Below are 23,090 nucleotides of genomic sequence, written 5' to 3' on the forward strand. Positions count from 1 at the left end.
GAAAGGCAACCCTGCAAGTGACCAATCACGTCGCCTATTTCCCCCATTGACACAACAGTTAGGTGAAAGGGGAGGGTGTGCGCAGGAAACTACAAATGCCCTAGTATAAAGGCATAAAGGAGAGAAGACCACTGCGAAACCCGCATTCACATTCAGCTGTAGATATTGGTACAATTTCAATTGAATTCCCATAATCCTTGAGTGAGGTGAAAATGTATTTTGGCTGACATGACATATTTCCTGACATGTTTCCATAAAATCCACGTTCTTAATCATCTAAATGCCATGTGTGTGCATTTAATAGGACTACATGCAAAAATAAACCTGTCTTCAAAGTGACTATTCATATTGTGCAATGAAGATTGAAAACAATGCATTCAAACGTATGGTATTCCTCGATCAGTCACCACCTCGACTTATTTTTATAAAACACAACAAAACACTACAGATCTCAACAAGCTCTCGAAGAAGATTAAACGACCAAGCGTCTCAACATACGTCAGAAACACTGCCCAGTTTTAGTGTTCGATACAAGAGTACTTGTGAAACACCAGAAGTCTGAAAAAATACCGAATACATGGCATCTAAAAGAGACAGCCAGGGGTGTCAATTTTTCAAAAACGCTGGGTGGGCTCAAAAATTTGAATTATAAGTTCACAAATCACATAAATTATTGGGTGGGCTCGGGGCTCCACAGACCCATATAAATTGGTGTCACTGTACACAGTCACCATAAATTGCATAGAGATATATTTTTGTATGTAGCTATGGTGTGGTAAACTTAACTGAATTCAAATGGAACACCATAAGTACAATATAGTTTGCAAGTGGGTTGGAAATAATGATCCCCGGTTGAGATGTGTCACTCATATCCAGAGATTTGATGTTTCAAAACAAGATGGGGGGGGGGAAATCCCTCCTATTGCCCCTTCAAATGACATCCTGCATTAAAATTAATAGATATTTGCTACTTTCAAATGACAAAATTCTGATTTTCCTTTTCATTCTCTTCCAAATGAGCACAAAACGAGCTTTATATGTTTTGGAATTATCTGTTTTTAAAATAACCATAAAAAAATGTTGTTTATGTAAAAAAAAAAACAAAAAAAAAACAGGAAATCTGTGTGTGCTCTTCTAAAATGGAATTTTCCATGCCCCAACTTTTCTCTCTCTCTCTCTCTCTCTCTCTCACTCTCTCTCACTCACTCACTCACTCACTCACTCACTCACTCACTCACACACACACACACAGAGACAGTGGGTACGCACAAAGTCGCTTTCCCCAAAACAAGTATTCTTCATTTATTGGGGACAGCAACTTTCTGCTCACCCTGTAATATGGCGGACGAATTTTGCACCTTACAGATGAAAAATGTTCCAGCGCCACTGTTTATGCACCATCCAAGTTCACAAGTTCAGCCCCCCAAAAGAAAATATATAAGAAAATATAATTATAATATCTAATACTTCGTACGCCAGTGCCAGGGTATCAAGCACTGAAATTAAATAATGAAAATATACGTTTTTAGTATTTGTTGTAAAATCGAAGGTTATTTATTTCTGCCAAACTTATTGGAAGGCAACAATTATATTGGGAACATATGGTTGTCAAGGCCAGTATCAAAGATGATTTATGCACACTGGAACTAACATGCTTTTTGTTATTCAATAAATATTCGATTCTTGATCCATTTGACAGTCATTTCAAATTTCATTTTTTTGCGATATTGACTACACCTAAGCAAGATAATGAATACATGCTGTTATATCCCTGTTCTTACACCGTCTTTTTGCCTATTCAAGAAACAATACATTATTAATTAAATTACACATTTAATTAATGTCATTAATCTAATGTGAATACTTAATTTCATCATTTATATTATTATTATTATTATTTCTGAGACTTGGTTCGGCCTCCCCCCCCCCCCCCGAAATATATTTCTTGATACGTGCCTGCTTTTGACTAATCTTGATTGATTGATTTGTTGTTTTAAGTCCACTTTATGCACAGGAAGGCTAATCGGGACTAGACCTACAGTTTAAAGTGGGATCCAAACCACTGTGCCATGTGCCTCCACCGGGTATCAAACAGACTAATTTTGAGTAATAGAGGTCTCAAGTTCGGCGGTTATGTACAAAATATTATTTGAAAGGGAAGGGGAAGTCCTCCATCTGCTTCCTAATATTTGGTTACTGTGGGGAGACTATATATGTACAATTTATAATATATCGATGCTTCAAGAGTAGTTGCCGGAAATTTTGCAAATACCTCACTCTTTACGTGCATCTATCCATTTTGGACACTTATCAATATCTCCAACTATTAGAGCACAGCCAAAAATAATTGTGAACTGATAGAAAAAAGTTTGTTTGTTCAACTTGTTTTAAGACCAATTTACGCACAGAAAGGCAAATCAAGACTGGACGTATAGTTTAAAGTGGGATTCGAGCCACTACATGCCTCCACCGGGTATTGAATCCGGGGTTCCTTGATTACAAGGCGACGATGTCACCTATACCATCCATGCCATTGGGGAGGCCCTGATAACACAAAGTATGTAGCTTCTTGCATGAGAACAGTAACAACAGAATCCTGATTCCAAAGTGCAGAATTTATATTTTAGGCATTTTACATAATCTATGTTACTTGGCCATTTTACTTAATGAAATGAATGTACCGACGGAAACAAAAATAAACATGCAGCTTCACAGTGCATAGGCTGGTGATCTCAAAGGACGATGTGAAAGCTTTCTTTCAACTAAGGAAAGGAAAACAGTTATTCTTCAGGGTTCCGGCACACATCTGTCAATGGCCAGTGGGCATGCCCATTCCATTCTCCCCCTCCCTGCCAGATCGTAAAAGTAGCGAGTTCGGGTTGCTGAAACTGCGTAACGATGGTAAGAATGTGGGAGGGTTTGTGGCTGGGAAAAGGGGGAATTTCTTGAAAGCGACGTCAGCACCTTCCTAGTGTTCCCTCGGTACTGTTGTTAGAATGGAACTAACGACACCCTCGAAATTTGGATTTCTTTCAACATCCAGCTGGGGCTTAAGGAAAGCACATGAGAATCCTTCTTACAACAAGAAATTTGGGATATTTTATACATACACATTCCTTATATGATCATGATAATTATACGTTGAATCGCTTCGGCAAAGATCATGTGCACAATGCTTAATCAGCATGTTTTCAATGCATGATCTGTCTGTGTGCCCAAAATATGGCGGCAGAGCATGACTTCACGCAATGAATTGGGGGGAAGTTATTCGCTGAATATCATTCATTGTATGTTGCATTTGGCAATGTATCCTTTGATTAGGGCCCATATGAGTTCTATTGCACTAAAATCACAATGGTATGCTGACAATCTCACTATTGTATGGCTGTGTCACTTGTGCCAATTTTGTACTGCTTGAAAAGTGGTTGTGGTTTTGTCATATCTGCATCTTGAAAAATATTGTGCTTCTGTAGCCATAAACAAAGTTTGTCTTTTCTAGATTTTGATGTGGGTGCTTTGTTTCATTAGAATGATATGGAACATTAACAATTACTATTAAGGAATTTGGAGGAATGTTAGGAAGTAGCTGATTAGTGAACCACTTTTTATACCTATCCATTACCTTGTGATAAACTTTCATAGGCCTGAACCTAAGCAAGAGCAAGGGATTTGCAACAAAGCCCGACAAAGAACCTGCATGAATGATGATGACCCTTTGACTTTTAAAGGCATCTTCACAGGGAGTGGTTTGTCACCCCCGAGCCATAATTTGAATTTGGTATGGCCGGAATTCATCCACGTTTTAACATGTTGGCCAGCTATTTGCAATCGAGTCATTGTCCATAGAAAATTATTTCCTCTAATAACAATGTTGTTTCTTTCCATTAAAAAAATTCTGTCGCCCTCATTCTTTTTATATACAAAACCCATGTGTGGGGAAAGTACGTTGAAGAGCTCTACCAGAAAGAGAATCGCCCAGACAGTCTGAATGTAGAAAATGAAGACGACGTGCCTGATGATGAGAAAGGATACTATATCCTGAATGAAGAATTTGAGCAAGCACTCAAAGAAATGAGGAATGGGAAAGCAACGGGCACTGATGAAATTCCTGTTGAACTTATCAAATGCCTGGGAGATGGAAAAAGAGAAATACTGCACTTATGCAATGAAATCTATGAGAAAGGGGATTGGCCACAAGATTTCACGGAGACTGTTTTGATACCTCTGCAGAAGAAAAGCAATGCCAGAAAATGTTCTGAGTACAGGACAATCAGCTTGATATCTCACTCGGCAAAAATTCTTCTAAGAATTCTGAACAGACGCCTATACTCGAAGGTCAGTGGCGAGTTAGAGGAAGAACAGTTTGGTTTCAGGAAAGGAAGAGGTACAAGGGATGCAATTGGTTTACTGAGGACCATTGGGGAAAGATATTTAGAGAAAGGAAAGGAGGTGTTTGTAGTATTTGTAGACCTGGAGAAAGCCTTTGATAGAGTGAATTGGGTTAAACTTTTAGAAATTCTGAAGAAAATTGGTGTAGATTGGAAAGAGAGAAGACTTCTAAGCAACTTATACATGAATCAACGAGTTAAAGTGAGAACAGGAGACGAAATGACAGAAGGCTGTGAAATTGGAAGAGGAGTACGACAAGGATGCTGCCTATCGCCTACTTTGTTTAATATCTATTTAGAAGATATAGTGAAAACTTGTTTCCAGGGTACAGGAGGTGTCAAATTGGGAGGAAGAAGAATAAACTGCATAAGATTTGCTGATGACATGGCATTATTCGCTGAGGACGAAATAACCATAAATAGTATGTTAGAAGAGTTAAACAGCAGCTGTGAGCAGTATGGAATGAAGATTAATGTAAAGAAGACAAATGCAATGGTTATAGGACGGAAACCAAGGAATATTAATGTGAGAGCAAACAGTGAAAGAATCCAGCAAGTGGATAGCTTCAAGTACCTCGGATGCACTATAAGCAGTGACATGAGCTGCAACCAAGAAGTGAAAATGAGAATCGCAATAGCAAAAGAAGCTTTCAATAGAAGAAAAAATGTTTTTTGTGGACCCATGGACATAGGTCTAAGGAAGAGATTAGTGAAATGTTTTGTGTGGAGTGTAGCACTATATGGTGCAGAAACCTGGACGTTGAGAAGAAATGAAGAGAAACGACTCGAAGCTTTTGAAATGTGGACATGGCGAAAAATGGAGCGTGTAAAATGGACGGACAAGGTAAGAAACGAAGCTGTACTGAAAAGAGTTGGTGAAAAAAGATCTATACTGGAGACCATCAAGAAGAGGAAAAGAAACTGGTTAGGACACTGTCTAAGAAGGAACTGCCTGCTAAGAGATGCCTTGGAGGGAATGGTTGAAGGAAGAAAAGTCCGTGGAAGAAAGAGATATCAGCTTATGGATGATATTAAATTAACTGGGTCGTATGCTATTACGAAGCGTAAGGCAGAGAACAGGGAAAGCTGGAGATTGCAGTGAAAAACCTGCCAATTAGGCAGAAAACAATGAATGAATGAATGAATGAATATTGGGTATAAATATTTCTAAATTACCACAAAGCAAAATTTATTTCTCCCCTGACTTGTTTCTAAATATCACTTATGGTAGGAACACAATCACTCATATTCATGTTTTATGTTGTGCATCGTATGTAGTCACAATCAAAATCATCCACATCACATTTCTTTTTCTTTGCCTACTTTCCTTTCTTCCCAGGTGTCTTTAATGGAGTATTTCTACCAATTCTTAAAATTCGTCAAACAGTTTGTGTGCTAAGTTCCGTTCCTTTGACAGTCAAGTCCAAAACAAGACTTACTGGTGGAAAGTTTCTATTGTTTCGAATGCTTTGAATTCCATTTTCATGCAGTGGTTTCCTTTTCCTGATTGTTCCAGCTAAGGCAACAATCAACAAAAAAGGCATGAAAATATCACCATTTACTGATACAAGTGGGAAATATTACCTTCGTTGGTACACAGTTCAGACATGAGTCCACTGGACTTTGGCTTATTACACAAATTGAAAGATTCAATGAGCAGATACCTTTTTTGCCCCTGGGAAAAGTTTTTCTGTAGTGGTTACCCGAGCTATCGAAGGATGGAACAAAAGTGACCGTCATTCGCTGGCCAAACAGTCAATTATTGCAAACTAGCAGGTGCAGTGCTCCCTGCCCCCCTTGGTAACATGAAAAAGTTCCAAGGAACCAGAATAAATAAAAACCAATACAATACTAACATTTACTGTGTTATTTTGTAATAATGAAGGATGTCACACATTGGAGAAAAAAACAAAACAGAATCTACTCTTCCGGATGATGAGACATAAAACTTGTTAGTTTGAATGGAATTATGCCTGTGCATGGTTGGCCATTCCTAGCAGAAGTATGGTTCCCCACTCACAACTCTAATTTTCAAGATATTTGCAAATAAATCTACACCTTGTAAATGTTATAAGTCACTAACAGGGCTGAGCCGATACCGATACTTTGGTATCGGCAGATACCAGTGGTATCGGTATTGGTTGGAATTCATCTACCAATACCAGCCGATACTTTTCCGGCAAATTGGTCTGCAAAAATGCCACTTTAGCGGAGTCTAATTATCCTGGAAATTGAGCAAAATTCAAACTTTCTTTTTATTTTGCACGAGAAACTGTATTTTGTGAATACATAACATCTATTTTCATATTCTGACTAAATTCTTGAATATTCTAAACCAAATTTCTTGCTAAATTGATGCATATAATTGGAAAGGACACTATTGATCAATGTTTTGAACAAATTTTAATTATTGCAAATTTCAAGTATCGGTATTGGTGGGAATCGGTGAGTGTATCGGCATCGGTATCGGTTCAAAGTGGTATCGGCTCAGCTCTAGTCACTAATATACAACGTTAGATTTTTATTGCAATACATTTTTTTGTAAAAAGGCCAGTAAAAGCAAAAGGAAATGCATTTCCATACTTTACTCCTGAAAAGTTACAAAATACTGTACATCGTTTTCCTTTCTACTGTGTTTCAGATAAAGATTAAAAATGTCTCCTTCAGGTTCAACTCGACCTTTGGCCAAGGTAGCCATTTTCAAATTTCCATCTCCTTTTGAAAAATTGCTATGATATTCCAAAATCTGAAAAATTATATTTCCTTAGAATTACTTCTAGAGCATTAAGTTGAATCATTGTGTGGTTTCCTTTTACTGTGGTCTAGATATTCTTAATAGTTTTGTTGCCATGCAATTCTATTAAACATATTCTATATATATGCAATTTTCAGATTTTTGGATATCATACTGATTTTTCGAAAGGAGAGGAAAAATTGAAAATGGATTCATGACATCAGCCAAAGGTCCAGCAGAGACTTAACTTCAACTTGTTAATTTGTAATTGCCTAAGGCAATAAAACTACACACAAAGGGTCTAAGAAACAAGCTTTACAATACAGGGTTATTAAAAAAACTCCCTGGTTTCATAAATTATTGTGTGGAACTTATAGATCTTATTGTCATTATATTTGAATGGGTGTACATCTGTGCCTCATGTCCACAAGGTTTTATTCGAATAGTCCCACACATCGCTGGTTCGATAATTCGCTGCTAGCAGCGTGCAATGCAACTTGTCGGCATCTGGAGAGGAGAAGACAATGTCCTGCAATTTCCACTGAACAAATTCAGTTTCAACCATACGACAACAGTGGAGAGCGAAAAATCAGAAAGAGGCACCAACGGAGAAAAACATTCGTCATTGGTACAAATATTTTGTGGGTATGGAATGTCTGTGAAAAGGGAAATCCAGTGACCAACCATCAGTGTTGAACGAGACTGTAGACCAGGTCTGCAAAGCTTTCCAATGAAGCCCATGGAAATCAACAAATCTGGCAAGTCGAGAGCTTCAACTGTCTGGAGACTTGTTCACAATATCTACGAATGAAGCCATACTGCTCGCAATTGTTGCATTACTTGAATCTATCCAGTTGTCGCCATATTGTATTTTGCATTCCTAACGGCGAAGTGTGGAATCAATGGTGTCCGGGACTATTCAAATAAAAACTTGTGGATTTCAGGTACAGATGCACACTCATATAATGACCATATGCTCCATAAGTTTCCCACAATAAAATCACAAAACCAGGGAGTTCCTTTAGAATAACCCTTTATTTTCTCAAGTATAAATATGGCCACAGGTTACAGCTGCAATAGTTTGCAAATATCTAATGGATAATAAACATCTGCTACAGCAATCTGGTGTCCTTAAATTAGTGAAAAATCTATAACACTGCATGAACATCCAAATCTAATATATCAAGATCTTTTAATGGTCATATATAGGTTGATGTCCCTGATTGATCCAAATTTTCCCAGATTTCCAGGCATATGTAGAAGCTGTATGAAGCTTTGTGATAATGTTACTGTTGGATCTATTTTCAAATAATAATGCCCTACACACTTATACACTATGTGGAAGAAAGTCATTGGACACCACATGACAGCGGATACTACTAGTTTTCTTGCCTTTGGCAGCGATAACAGCAGCCACTTGTGGTAAACTGGCCACAAGGTCGTGTAGTACACCGAGTGGAATATTATGCTATTCCTCCTGCAGTACAGTCACCAACCCTGGAAGTGTAGAAGGGCAAGGTGATCGCGACCTCAATCGGCGCTCCAGTTCATCCCATAGATATTCGATAGGGTTGAGGTTAGGCCAATCCAGTCGGTTGACAATATTTTCTGCATACCACTCCATGGTAGCCCTGGAAACATGACAAGTCGCATTATCGTCCTGGAAGACACACTCTTCGTTTCCATAGAAACGCCACAACGTGGTGAGCATGGAGTTGTCGAGAATATCTCGGTAGGATGCAGACGTCATGTGGCCATACACTGGTACCAGTGGACCCACACCATGACAGCTGAAACAACCCCAGAACATGATGCCGCCACAAACATATTTCACTGTAGGCACTACACACTCAGGTAACAGATATTCTCTGGGTAATCGCCATACCCACACCTCGAAACTGTGAAGCGTGATTCATCGCTCCATAGGACCTTCCGCTATTGCTCCACCGTCCAGTTTCTTCGCTCTTTACACGAGCGTAGTCTCTGCCATTTATTATTTTTTTGTTATCAGGGGATTGTGGGCAGCGGCTCGACCATGGGCCTCCTTGCGAAGTGTCTTGGTCGAAACAGTCAAATTGGTTGCACTTTGAAACTCTTCTGCAATCGGATGCATCGGACGGGTCATGTTCTTCCAATCTCCCTCTTCAGCACTCTCCTGTCCCTGTCGTCCAATTTCGTGGGTCTTCTACTTCGTGGTGCATTGCTGCAGTGTCCCTTTTCCTTCCACTTCTTGATGACAAAGGCTACAGTTGATTTAGGGACCTGTCACGCATCAGCTATGCTACGTATACTCATGCCTCCTATGGAGCATCCTACTATGGTCCACCTTTCAAACATGCTGAGCCTTTCCTGTCTGTCATTTTATCAGCGAATGATCTGAGAAGCCTCCTGCTGCCGTATATATATCCGCCTGTACTCTCTTTCTCATGAGGAGTTCGGTTCATTTTAAAGACTGTGTAGTATATTGTGCTGAATTGTCAAACTAACATTAAAAAAAAGGCATTTGCTATTTTTGTTTTTAAAGTGCTACTTAAGAAACTCTTGGCATAGATTGTGCTGATATGTTTTAAGCTCAATAAACATCAAGTACTTCAGCTAGGCATTTGTAATCGGTCGTTAAGGCAGTCTCCAATACTACTTTTGGGACATAGGTAGCATCTTCAAAGTATATTTTTAGTTAGTAAGTATAAGTTCAGGGATTTCATGTAGCCATGCTGGTATAGCTCTCATCTTTGATATGAGTGGTCCTGGGTTCAATTCCTGGTGCAAGCCATCAAAATTTCAGTACCGACCGGTAAGCTACTTGAAAAGAAGAAGCAACAGTGATGGGGCTCGGTGTAATGACCATGCATCACCCAATCAAAAACCGATAGGACCTCGAATGGCTCTTGCACCACGGAGTTTAATTTTAAATTAATGAAAAGGTTTATTCAGATTTAACAGAAAATGCATAAAAAATATATATATATTTTGTACATTTTAAAAGTAAAAATAATGTATTATTCATACACATATAGTACAATATGCAGCACAAAACCAATTTCTACCATGCAAACATACACAGCATTTACACTCATGTTCATAAATTAAGGATAATTGGAGCTTTAGGAGCGGCACTGCACCAAACTAGTTTACATAGCATAGACACATGTGGAACACACAAGAAACACATCCATATGCTCCGTTTATTGCCGAAAACGTGCGAACGAAGCCAAAGGACACATATGATACAACGCCAGGGGAATGGTAAGTTGCTCTCCCACTGGTTTTTGAGCATGTACACAGGATTGAATATGGTATGTGATGCCCATGCATATTGTCACATGCAGTAGAACGGTTCATTGATTGTTGATTGATTTGTTGTTTTAAGTCCACTTAACGCACAGTAAGGCTAATCGGGACTGGACCTACAGTTTAAAGTGGGATCCGAACCACTTGAGCCTCCACCGGGTATCGAACCCGGGACCCCTTGATTACAAGGCAACAACGCTACCACTGCACCATCGGGGAGGCCCTCAGTAGAATGGGTTGGCATACTCTGGATCATGTTGTGGAGCAGCTGTTGGGGTATGATGTTCCATTCTTGTCTTGGGGCTTCCGGGGCTTAGCCCCTACAGAAAAATGGACGTATTGACGTAATTTTCTATCACCATAATACATAACTATCACACAATCGTTTAAAAGGCGATTTTTATCCACGTAAGTTCATCGTCTGCTGCAATGGATACGACAGCGCTCCTAGCGGCATTGATGTCAGTTATCGGTCTCAGGGCTCGTCGCAGAGGAAGGCGTGGTCTACGCTACAGTGAAGGTCACATGCTAGCAGAGAGAGCGAAGGGGGGAGTGCAATGGGTTTGGGTGTTGATTCGGGGCTAGTTCCGTCGCGTCGCGTTCGTTCGATCCCGCGTGTTGTAGTGTAGCATTGTGGTGGCTTTTATTCGCTATGAACAAAGTGGATTTCTTGTTGGCAACACCATTTCAGACATTGAGTGACCAAGAAAAACTTGTTGTTAAACAATTAGGTGCTGACCATCCGAATGTTACATTAATACAAAAACACAAATCACAATCACACTCTTTCAATGCAGACTGGTACAACAGCTAGCGAGATCAAGAAAAAACTCTTTTGTTTGGTGGTGATGCTTCATGGACAGTTCATGGTATAAGTGATCTCAAACATCTTTCTGAAAGAATTAAGTCACATGAAACTAGTTCTTCGCACATTGGAAACTCGTTAAAATTGAGTTTGTTTAGAAAGGTTGATGTTCGAACACAAATCGATGAAGGATATAGACTGTCAATTACAAGGCACAATGAATTAGTCCGAAAAAATAGGCATATATTAAATAGAATTATTGATTGCTTAAAATTCTGTGGTCGACATGAACTTGCTCCACGAGGACATAACGAAAGAGAACAATCTTTAAACAGAGGCATCTTCCTAGATTTAGTAAATGAGATTGCTAAGCTAGATAACAGTTTGCATGAACATTTAGAGGAATCCAAAGTAAATAAATACACATCAGCCGTGATACAAAATAAGTTGTTACACTGTATGTACCAGGTTTACAGTGAGGCCCTCCAGGAGGATGTAAACAAAGCTATGTTTGTGTCTGTACAAGCTGATGAAACCAGCGACATTTCCAATAAGACACAATTGGTTATTGTGATTCGTTTTGTTCAGTGCTCTCAAATAGTAGAGCATTTTCATAGTTTCGTGCAACTGACTGACAGATCTGCATCAGGGATATCCCAATGTATATTAGATGCAGTACAAACTAAAAGCTAAATTAGTTTCTCAAACGTATGATGGTGGATCTGCATTCCGAGGGGTACGGCTTTGAGTCCAGAAATTTGTAAGAGATGTTTATCCGTGTGCTTATTTTGTGCATTATCGTGCACACCAACTCAATCTCATAATGCAACAAGTATGCTCTACCATCACAGCTATCAGAATTTTCTTTGTCAATTTATCTGCATTCTCTTCGTTCTTCTCTTCATCTAGTAAGAAAACAGATTTACTGCAGGAGGTATGTCATCGACGGTTACCGCGAACATGCCAAACAAGATGGAATTTCCAGAGTAGGGTAGTGTCGTCTGTTTTCCAGTGCAAGGAAGCCCTGATAGAGTGTTTGGAAATTATTCAGCAAGATGGCTCATGGGATTCTGTGTCAATTAGGGAAGCAACTGGACTAATACATTTCCTTGAAGATGAGGAATTCATTTTTTCTTGGGTGTCTAACAGGATAATGCCCTTCGTCGAAATAATTTACAATATTTTGCAGAATAAAATTACAACAATGTTACACGTAAAGGAACATCTTCGCAAATTTGTTGCTGACATCAGTGATATTAGGAATAAACTGGCTAACTCTTCAGATGATAATTCTGTTCTGTGTAACATCTCGAAGAAAAGAAAAAGCAGTGTTAACAAAACAGCATGCACTATTGAGTGCTTCGATATAATTATTTATCAAGCCGAAGAGAGATTTGGGGCAACTGAACATTTGGAGTGTTTCAATTTAGATGACCCTGCAAAATTCAATGACTGGAGGAAGTCTGATTTTCTCGATGATTCGTGTAAGAATTGTGCCAAATATTATCCCTTCATAGAAGAGGGAAAACTAAAGAGTGAACTTCGTGTTCTTTATTGTAGTGAAGAGTTTAAAAACATAAACTCTATCAGTACATTGCATTCGTTTTTAATTGAAAATGATTTAGAGGATACCTTTTCAGAAACAGTAAAAATGACAAACATAGTTTTAACAACTCCAGTGGCAACAGCTGAATCTGAACGATGTTTCAGCACATTGAAGCATATTAAACCCTGCTTAAGAAATGCAATGGGACAAGACAGACTCAATGCCTTGGCAGTGCTTACAATAGAGAAAGAATACATTGGAAACATAGAGGGCTTCAATGAAAAAATAATTACAAAATTCCTGAGCAGATAACAGTTCTTGTTTAAATGAGAACCAACGTTCGTAGAAAGGTAAGTTTCTTTTGTAATTCATGTGAATGGTCATTATATTTTAAATTCTTTAAAAAAATTAGTCCAATTTTGTAGTTTAGATGAAGATAAATACCTGTTTGTTTGTAATTCATATGAATTGTTATTACCTTTTAAATACTTTTTTAAAAAAATAAGTCCAGTTTTGTAATCTGCACAGACACGTTGGCCGAGGCGTGCTCAATGGGATTGACATTGGGGGAATAGGCAGGCCACTCCATTCGCCTGATGTCTTCCGTTTCAAGGTACTCCTCCACGATAGCAGTTCGGTGTGGCCATGCATTGTCATCCATCAGTAGGAACGTGGGACCCACTGCACCCCTGAGAAGACTACATAGGCATGCAGAATGACATCTCGGTACACCTGACCTGTTACAGTGCCTCTGTCGAAGACATGCAGAAGTGTACATGAACCCAAGATTATGCTGCCCCACACCATAACCTCCATACTGGTCCCTTTCAAGGATGTCAGCGGGAAGGTATCTGGTTCCTGGTTCACAGCAGATGATTACACGATGAGAATCACTGTTGAGACGAAACCGGGACTCGTCTGTGACAAGAACATGGGACCACTGGTCCATTGTTCATGGATGGTGTTCTCAACACCAGGCGTTACGGGCTCCTCTGTGCATATTGGTCAGTGGAATGCAAATTGCAGGCCTCTGGGCGAATAAACCATCCCTATTGAGTTGTCTATACACAGTGTGTCTGGAAACAACTGTTCCAGTGGCAGCAGTGACAAGGTCCCCTGGAGTACTCCGTCGGCATCTACGGGCACTGATGTGATGCCTGTCTTCTCATGGTGTTGTACACCGTTTTAACGTCCACTGGTGTAACACCGTGACACGTTGCCTGTCTCATGGAATCGTTGGTATAATCGTGAGATGACACTTTGTGGCACTTGAAGCTCCCGTGACACCCTCTGCTATGTTTGGTCCGCCTCTAGTCACTCTATTATCCTGCCCCTCATTATGTCATCAAGATGTGTTCATTGCGTCAATCCCAACACACAGTCACCATTAGCACGTCTGAAAACAACTGCACACGTCCCCTCGGCACCGAACTCTAGCCAGCCGAGTCGCAACTGTGAGTCATTGGTCTGCTTACAGTGCCACCAGACACCTGCCCAAGGACACAGTCACTGCAGATTGTTTGGTATGGTACCCGAACGTGATTTCACACTACAAAATGCACACCAACGTTTTATTTGTACACGGTTCCACATTTTCCTGCATTATCCTTAATTTATGAGCATGAGTGTACATTCAAGCATATGATTAATGCAAAGATCAAAAGTGTAACTGACTTTGTCTTAAAGTGCTTGGGGAGGAAATCATGCATGCTCAGTGCTTCATAAATGTGAATAAAAGAACACACACACACATAGACAATACATATTATATTTACCTTTTGCAAACTAAATTTTGAACTTTTCTTGTATGGTACGAAGTCAAGATAAAGTGCTTTTATAACAACACACACACAATTGAATATTCTCGTTTTTCAGGAATTATATGAAAGTAGTGAAGACGATCGGAAGGCTACAAGAATCGAAAAAGAAAAAAAAAGGAGACAGATGATAATTACATAATCATATAATTAAGATAATGATTAGATAAATATGCTGAATGAGTTGTTTTTACTGAATGCTATGATATGAATATGGGCTGAAAATACTCCCGAGATATTAGATTTTGTATGTTGATACAAAGAATGAAGTAATGTGAACACGTTGTACCATCAAACATCTTAACAAGTGAACGTACATTCTTTTATTTATTTAAAATCAACAAAAAAACTTGCTGTTCTAACTTTCACTGACTCTTCTGATCAGTCACGTATCTGTGTTGTTAGGATTCATTTATTACTATTTTTGTAATAATTTTAGTTCAGTGCCAGTTTCAAATCACAATAGCTCTAACTGGAATTATGTTTTCCATGGGCAGAGTTATATTTCATGCTATGATGGAGAACACACTAAACAATTTCAATATGCATTTATCACAACATCAAGATGTTTTATGCACGTCAAAAGTGGTATTGGAGACAATTGACTACGTACCCCTTGCATGCTAATTGATTTAATTAATGTACACTTATTTGTACAGTTAGGAGTTGAAGAAATATCTCATAGTCTTTTTGCACGCACACACAGACACACACACACGCACACACACTATGTTCACACTGTTGCTCTCGTGTCTGATTACATTTAGACTATAATTCCGAGAAAATACATCTACATCACACTTGTTTCGTATATCTAATATACCCTACAACTTCCTATGGAAAGAAAATCATTATCCTTGTGATGGCAAAATCGCTGGTCTATCGATTTCTTTTTCTTGCCATACACACTGTCACTTTTTGGTAATATGTTAAACTTGTCAAATTTTTCTTTGATCAGGTGATTCAGACCTTTCAAGATTTCCAATAAACGAGACTCATAAAACCTTAGTCCGAAGAGAGTATGTTACACTAACAGGATTTTAAAATTTTAACAGGAAAATAAAAATGCAGATAACTGACATACTATGAGCAATTGAAATGTGAGGTAGGTGTTAACTTTACCATATTTCCTTGTACAGCAACCCTTGTCGCTGCCTGAATTGCGGTCGCCTGCGGTTGGACAGAGGTTTTAGAAGTTGCTCCTCTGAATTTAGCTCCTGGAGGAGCAGTCTTACTGGATGGAACTTTTGCTGCGTGACCTACAGTCTGTTTCTGACGAGACACTGCTGCCTCACTGAAATGAGGCATATTACTAAATAAATACGAGTTTTTAAAAACTATTCCTGAAAACACACATTTATTCACACCATATTACAATACATGCACCACAGAGCTTCATTCAATTACAAAATATCTTCAGGTGAGCAGATATTAAATTAGCATAATCAAGAGTGAATATTCCCTTTGTAGTTTTAAAGCCTGACATATGGTGATGGTTAATTCATCATCTTCTGAGTCCATGACTAAAAACAAAACATGGACACAACTAATAAAATACAGGAGAAAATTAGAGGCAGCCAACCAAGAACTATTCCTATTATTTACAATGATTTACTGAAACTCAATCACAATCAAACTTGCCAACAGAATTACATCCCAAGCAATTTCTGTTCTCACAAGACCTTAGGGTCAGGATTTTTTTTAATGTTGGAAAATCGTTACGTGGAAAATGGCTCTGAAATAGCAACCTGCAACTTCACTATGTATATCAATTGTGATAAGAATATACATAAAATATTACTTTTGCCAGAATGCTACTGAGCATGCTAAACTCAAAGAGCATAAAATGTATGATTTTCACAGAATATGCTTAAAATGTGGTGAAATTCATAAAAAAAAAATTAAAATCTCATATGCCTAGGGCTGAGCTGATAAAGAGGTCATAGTAGAGGTTGCATTTTGTTTACCAATACTTTTCTGGCAGGTTGGTCTTCGACGGGATCCCAGGGCAGCCACTCTTGTACCAAGATTCAATTCAAGTACAATTCCCGGTTTTAAAGATGAACTTTCCAAAATTTCAAAGGTACAAGCAGATGATTTCTGTATTTCAACATTACGAATTAAGCCTCTCACCACCGACACACATACACACAAATATACAGTGTGTTGTTTTGGCTCTGGGCTGAGATAGCGCGTGACATGGTGCAGATGGCGGGATTTTCGTCCCGTAACGTCTCGCTTATTTACGCATATATCTTTACCATGTAGACAATTATATTTATATTGCATAACGAGTACTAACCTGTGTTATACGAGTTGTCCAAAGTTGTTCACGTGCTATCTCGGCCCGGAGACAAAACAAATGCACTGTATATTAACAATATAAAGGGTCCGTGATTCCAATGTATCTAAAAATTTTAATTCAATTCAATTAAATGGTATATATATATTTAAAATATTTAATTAAAAATGTGGAATTCATATTTGCCATTTTACATAATCAAACTCAAAATACATCTGCAAACACAAGTCACAAATTTTACGGGATTTACTAATTTACGAAAAAAAATATTTGCATAAGAATTCCCGGTGAGTAGCCACCCCAGGTCCACAAAAATGGCACTCAATGCTTTTCCAGAGGTTAATTACCAAGGAAATAATGCAAAATTCAAAGTTCTATTGATTTGGCACTAATACTGCACAGAAAAACTGTGTTTTGTGATTACATCAGAGGTATTTAAATATTCTGATTAAATTGTTAAATATTTTTAAGGAAAAAGAGACAAATTGATTAAGAGTATCGGCACTGGTATGAGTAGAGACCGGATTTTAAAGGGAAAAATTTTACTCTAAAAAGGGCAAAAAAGGGGAAATTATTGCCAAAAAAGGAAATGAAAAAGGAACTATAGTTTATTTGTGCACTCCACTAAAAATATTATTTTAATTGAAAGCACAATATATATAAAATTCATATGGTAAACTATAATCCTATTTCATTTCATTTTTTGAAGATAAAGTACGGCGAATAATCTTACCATCTCTTTTGATCAAATCTTCCTTGAAACAACTTACCACATTCCATAGCTTGCTGCCACTTGTACAGTTACAGACAATTCTGGGTTGTAATGGCCTGATTTACTTTCAATGGAATTGCTACAATGCAGAAGTGTCCGTGACTATACATGGCTTTCACATTTCACTGATACTCAATACTGTCGTCACTGTCACACAGTAAAGTAAAAACTATTCTAAATAAACTTCACAAGCCTAAATATAGCAGATTACATACACTTTCAACTTAATAGGCATGCTGCTTACAATGTGTTCTTTACTGCTTAAGCCCAGATCATATTGCAAAAATCGCTGCAACGTACACTCATCACTCATGGACCCAAGAGACAACTGCTGAATGTTTTGTGTAGGAAAAATACAGTTGTATAAAATATTTAATTTCTTGTCAATAAAGGTACCAAGGACGATGTTTCTTAAAAAGGGAATGTAGGCTGAAAAACTAGTCAATAAGGGATCAGAAAGGAAAATGTATTTAAAAAAGGGAAAAAAAGGGAATGTGGGCTGAAAAAGGGAAATCAAAACCATGTAATCTTGTTGGTGGAAGATAATTATCAATACTGTTGTTATTTATTCCACGATCTGTGTTGAAAAATAAAAAAGGAATCCCTTTAAAATCTGGTCTAGGTATGAGTAGCCGTTGAAAGTGGTAAGACTCAGGCTCAGACCTACATAAAATAATAAATTTACTTTATTTCACAACTTAAAAAATATATTTGCCCCGTCATCTACTTATAGCTAATTCTGGAGGCTGGTCTACTGTTTTTTTCAATATTGTAGCAGTCACTCACAGTAATGTAAAGTAAAAAAAAGTAAAGTGCTCCCCTGTGCATAGCACCACGCCATGAAGGCGTATAGGGGGTGTGGGGGTAACGCCCCACACTTTCTTGATCCGGTCGTGAGTGGGGTGGTGTGATCAGCATCATGCCCCTGACCGCCTTTACCCCCCAGGGTTTCCCCCAGGTACCCATGTTATTCGACGCTGGGTGGGCGCCGGGGCCGCTTCCAACGTTAGAAAAGTTCCCGGATTTGAACCGGCCGGGGATCGAACCCGGGACCTTTAGCATGGTAGTCAGACGCGTTACCGAATGAGCCACCGCGGCCACCACTCACAGTAATGTATCTACATAAAGGCCATATGATACATTTGCATTGATTTTCGTAACATTTCTTAATGTATGAACACAATGGCCAATCAATAAAGGATAATCATATTTTTAAGTAGTCTGATGTGGCAAAATTTCTGAACGGACCAAAACCAGACGAACTCAAGCCATTTTATGTCAATGCTTAAGCCCCTTTCACACCAGCATGCCGTTGTGAATGTATATTTCACTGCCATCAAATATACTATCCAAATATCCAAAATGTCACTGGAATAAGCAGCTGTTGTTATTGTCCTGGTTGTCAAGATTGAATGGAGAAATCAAAGATGCGGAGTTCATCAAACATCTATGATGCTAAAGGCATTTTCTAATCTGCGACAGAACAGGTTGTATGAATTTTTCATGAATGAGCATTGTATTTTTTGATGTGTTGCTACCTACATGACGCCGGCCCCCGTGGCAGAGTGGTTAGCACATCGTGCTACGACACCAGGGGTCCTGGGTTTGAATCCCAGCCTGGACATGGATGTTTGTGAGTGTTCAATCATCAATATCATCAAGTCATCACTCATCCCCATCTTCGCAAATTGCCAAAAGTGGCACAAAAAGCAAAGTAAAATAAAGCCAATCAATCAATCAAAGCTACCTACATGCCAAATCGCAATGTAACCAGACAATGTTAATGTCAATAGTGTTCCGACGGCAACAGATCCCATTGCAGTATGACTGACAAGAGAATTACACAAAGGTAAATCAGCGACAGCAAAAAATCAGGCTAAGCCAGGGCTGGCATGGTAGGTCAGTTGGTAGAGAAATTACACAGTATGTTAAGAGAAGTAGAGACGAAGGTTTAAGTCCTGGTCAAGCCTGTATTTTTCACTCAAATTTCTACATAGTACATCTCCTGTGTATGCCAAATATTGATGCAACATGTACAGTTTTACAACTTTTACATTTTTCAGGTTTCTCACGGGAGTCCCCTAAAAACCACAAAATCAAGGGACCGCTCTAGAAAGCCATGTGCGAGATCATGGCGCAAAAGAGCTGAGAGGAATGAACACTTACGCAGCCTTTGAAGAAGCTTTCTGTGGGCCAGCACACTGATGGTCTTGTGGATGTCGATGCCTTATACAGTATGTCTTCTGGCAGTCATTGCATATAATAGGCACTACTTCTTTCTGCTTGCACCCTTTCAGTGAACACTTATTGGTGAAGACCTGAAAATAAGTACAGCTGCAGCTACCCATCCTATTTTATGCTTATAAGAATACTAATAATTTGTGCAAGACATTTAATGACATATAAATTGATTTAAAAATTCCAGCACTCAGTTTACTGTGACAGTTTTAACACGGAAGTTAACAAATTTAGCAAATTTCATGCACATTATAATTCCAAAATTTGGTGTCCCATTATAAAATTTCACACACAAATAGTCAATTGAAGTCTTTAAAACATATATTTTGTAAAAAAATAAAGGGACATACTTTATTTTTTTTAAAAAAAAATCTGAGTATTTGCAAAATTACAAAATTCAAATAGTACAGTCTTGTTGGACTTCAAATTAAAGCTAGTTATAAACAGAAGAGATTGATACAAATTTGAGCTCTCTAGGTCAAACAGTTTTTAATCTACAGCTGTTTAAAGATTTCAATTTATTTTTTGTTTTTTGAAAGGCACAATAGCTCAAAAACTAAGTGTCTTGAAATTTTAGTTTTATCAACTTTACTTGTACTATAACTGTAAAAAAATATAATTTTCTGAGATGTCAAGGTTCTGACCATTGGTTGATTTGACATGGAATGACCCCCAATTAGAAATAAATGTCTGCAGAATGGAGCATGTGTCATTATGAAATATCATCATCATCCATCGCCATTTCCTGCCTCTGGCTGGGTCGGCATAGAAGTCAAGTCTCTCTATTTTCATCTGGTCCTCACTTTTCATGATGTTCCAATCTTGTCCTCTTCCCCTACCACTCTCCACTATCTGCTCTTTCCACCGACATCTTGGTCTCCCCCTTGGTCTTATTCACACTCCTTGTGCATTGTAAGCTCTTACTGGTGGTCTTTCTGCATCCATCCTCTTCATGTGTCCAAACCATCTCATCTGTGCCTGATTATCCTATCCTGAAGCTTCACCACACCCACTTTCTGTCAGTTCTCATTATTCCTTATTTTATCCCTTCTAGTCTTCCCCAATATATTCCTTAAAAACATTATCTCCACTGCCTGCATCTTTCTTTCGTCTCTCTCTGTCATTGTCCAAGTCTCTGCTCCAGACATAATTATTGGCACATAATAAGTGTTATATATTACCTTTTTGCAGTGGCAGTGATTGGGTTCCAAAAACAGGGGGAGGGCAAATATAGTTTATTTCCCTTCGCAGATAAGGTTTAGCACAGTGCGAGGGCAACTGCCTTCTTGCATATCATAGGTACATCCCTGTTCCATATTAATCTTCAAATGCTTTGATAGAGTCCACCACCCATTTGTCCTCTTCTATTTACCTCCTCATCTATTCTTCTACTTCTCTCAATTATGCTTCCTAGACATTTGAAACTTTCCCCTACCCTCAACTCTTCCATGTCCATCTATATTCTTGGTACAAATATAACAAACAATAAATATATAAAAATATTGTTCCTCCCTTCTTTTGAACCATGACATTTATGTCCAAAAATGTATGAACAGCAAATTCTTGAGCATGGAAAATACTCACACTGATCTGCAAACAATTTATATACAAACAAGAAAGTTAGTTACCTTTCTTCTAGACTTGGCTGGATCCGATTGGCAGTCACTATCAATGTGCGCCCCAACAACTATATCAGGCTGCTCTCCTTTGCTCACAGGGATTGGCTTGTTGCATAGTGGGCACACAGGCACTTGGACGTTCTTCTTGTAGGCTGAATGGCACTTGTGATTCTGGTAGGAAAAATGCTCATGGCTGGATAGAGAGAGAGCGAGAGAGAGAGAGAGAGATAGAGAGAGAGAGAAATGTTTAGTTTCTTTTTAACTGAACTGAAAGAAATTCTTTACGACTTATAAGCAGTTTTACAAAGCATTATTCAACTCTCATTAAATTTAACTACAAATGCAATGATTTAATTGTTACAGAAAACAAATATTTACCTCATTTTAGTGTGTAGTAAGTAATTCAGTGATGAATGACAGTTTCTTTAAGATTAGTTCTTGGTAAATAGTTGGTGCTAGACTTTTTTTATCTACTTCAACATTATTCCATTACAAGTACAAACTTAATGGCAATGATAAAATTAATAACAAATGAAAATATGATATGAACTTACCAAAATACCTCCTCACAAGCATCACACTTCATGGGCAGAAAATCTGAAACAAAATTATTGTATCAAATGCAAAGTACAGCTATCATCCTAAAATATCAACTCCAATGTAGAATGTATGTACATGTATTAAAAAACAACATATGATAGATAGTATTCATATTGTGATGGTCCAAGTGCTTAGGTTACTTGACCACCATACTTAAGTTATGTAACACATACAATTCCTTTCGATACAAAGAATATTTCTTTATAATAGGATGTATGCATATGATAGTTTGTCCATACGCTACTACTAGAGCTCTTGTGGAATAAGAAACTTCTCCCCTTGGAAGAACTTCTTTTTTTTAATATTAGTTTTAGAAATTTCCCATCAGCCTCAATAGCTCTTGGTTGAATAGTTATCAGCTTTTAAAAATATGATACATTATTTACATCTCACTTGGTCACTGGCGGTTGCAGGATTCGTGAACAAGGGGTACGGTAAGCAAAACAGTGCCCCCCCCCCCCCAACTTATACAGAACGAAAATCGATTACACAATTTCACATCTTTTATACATTAAAATACTTTTACCAATTGACGTGACTAATGCACAATTTACTGCAAAAACGAAGCAAGTACAAAAGCAAACCTATTTTTGCCTAAGTGCGTAACCTACCTATTTTTGTTCACATTGAATTTCAATAAATTTAAAACTTCCTGCTTTTCCGTTGAACCACTGATAATTTTGTACAATAACATCTGCTCGTGGATTTCTCTTCTAGTAGAATGTACGAATATTATACTAATTTTTTTCTATCAATTTTATATGTAGTATCTGTATGACAATTTTTTATCAGTTTATTACTAATACAGTATAATTAACGTAAGAACATTTTGGAATATACAGCACCAGTAAAAGGATCCCATATTATACAGGCATAGTTCTATATGCTTCTGACGAAACTATTAACATTTAATTATTAATAAATAATATAATTAATACCTCTATATTGTCAATTTCGTTTGTATGTTATAATAAAACC

General features: G+C 38.1%; 1 protein-coding gene across 2 annotated transcripts in view; it reads right to left on the reverse strand.

The window, feature by feature from the left end:
• The window catches only part of LOC145999131 (AN1-type zinc finger protein 2A-like), a 39,395-nt gene that overhangs the window by 13,616 nt on the left and 2,689 nt on the right, over positions 1–23,090 (reverse strand). Inside the window, exons 2-6 of one of the 2 annotated variants that reach the window (XR_014443370.1) lie at positions 22,067–22,109; positions 21,522–21,705; positions 19,822–19,973; positions 15,704–15,875; positions 14,540–14,673 (exon numbers count right to left, since the gene is read on the reverse strand). Coding sequence is in view for 1 of the 2 variants with exons in the window: in XM_083136068.1 (XP_082992194.1) it covers positions 15,704–15,875; positions 19,822–19,973; positions 21,522–21,705; positions 22,067–22,109 (551 nt within the window). In the remaining variant the exon portion in view is untranslated. The remainder of the gene's footprint in view (positions 1–14,539; positions 14,674–15,703; positions 15,876–19,821; positions 19,974–21,521; positions 21,706–22,066; positions 22,110–23,090) is intronic. The other variant, XM_083136068.1, reaches the window with a different exon arrangement.

Source organism: Lepisma saccharinum, chromosome 1, assembly GCF_977018435.1.
Source record: "Lepisma saccharinum chromosome 1, izLepSacc3.1, whole genome shotgun sequence".
Taxonomy (NCBI): Eukaryota; Metazoa; Arthropoda; class Insecta; order Zygentoma; family Lepismatidae; genus Lepisma; species Lepisma saccharinum.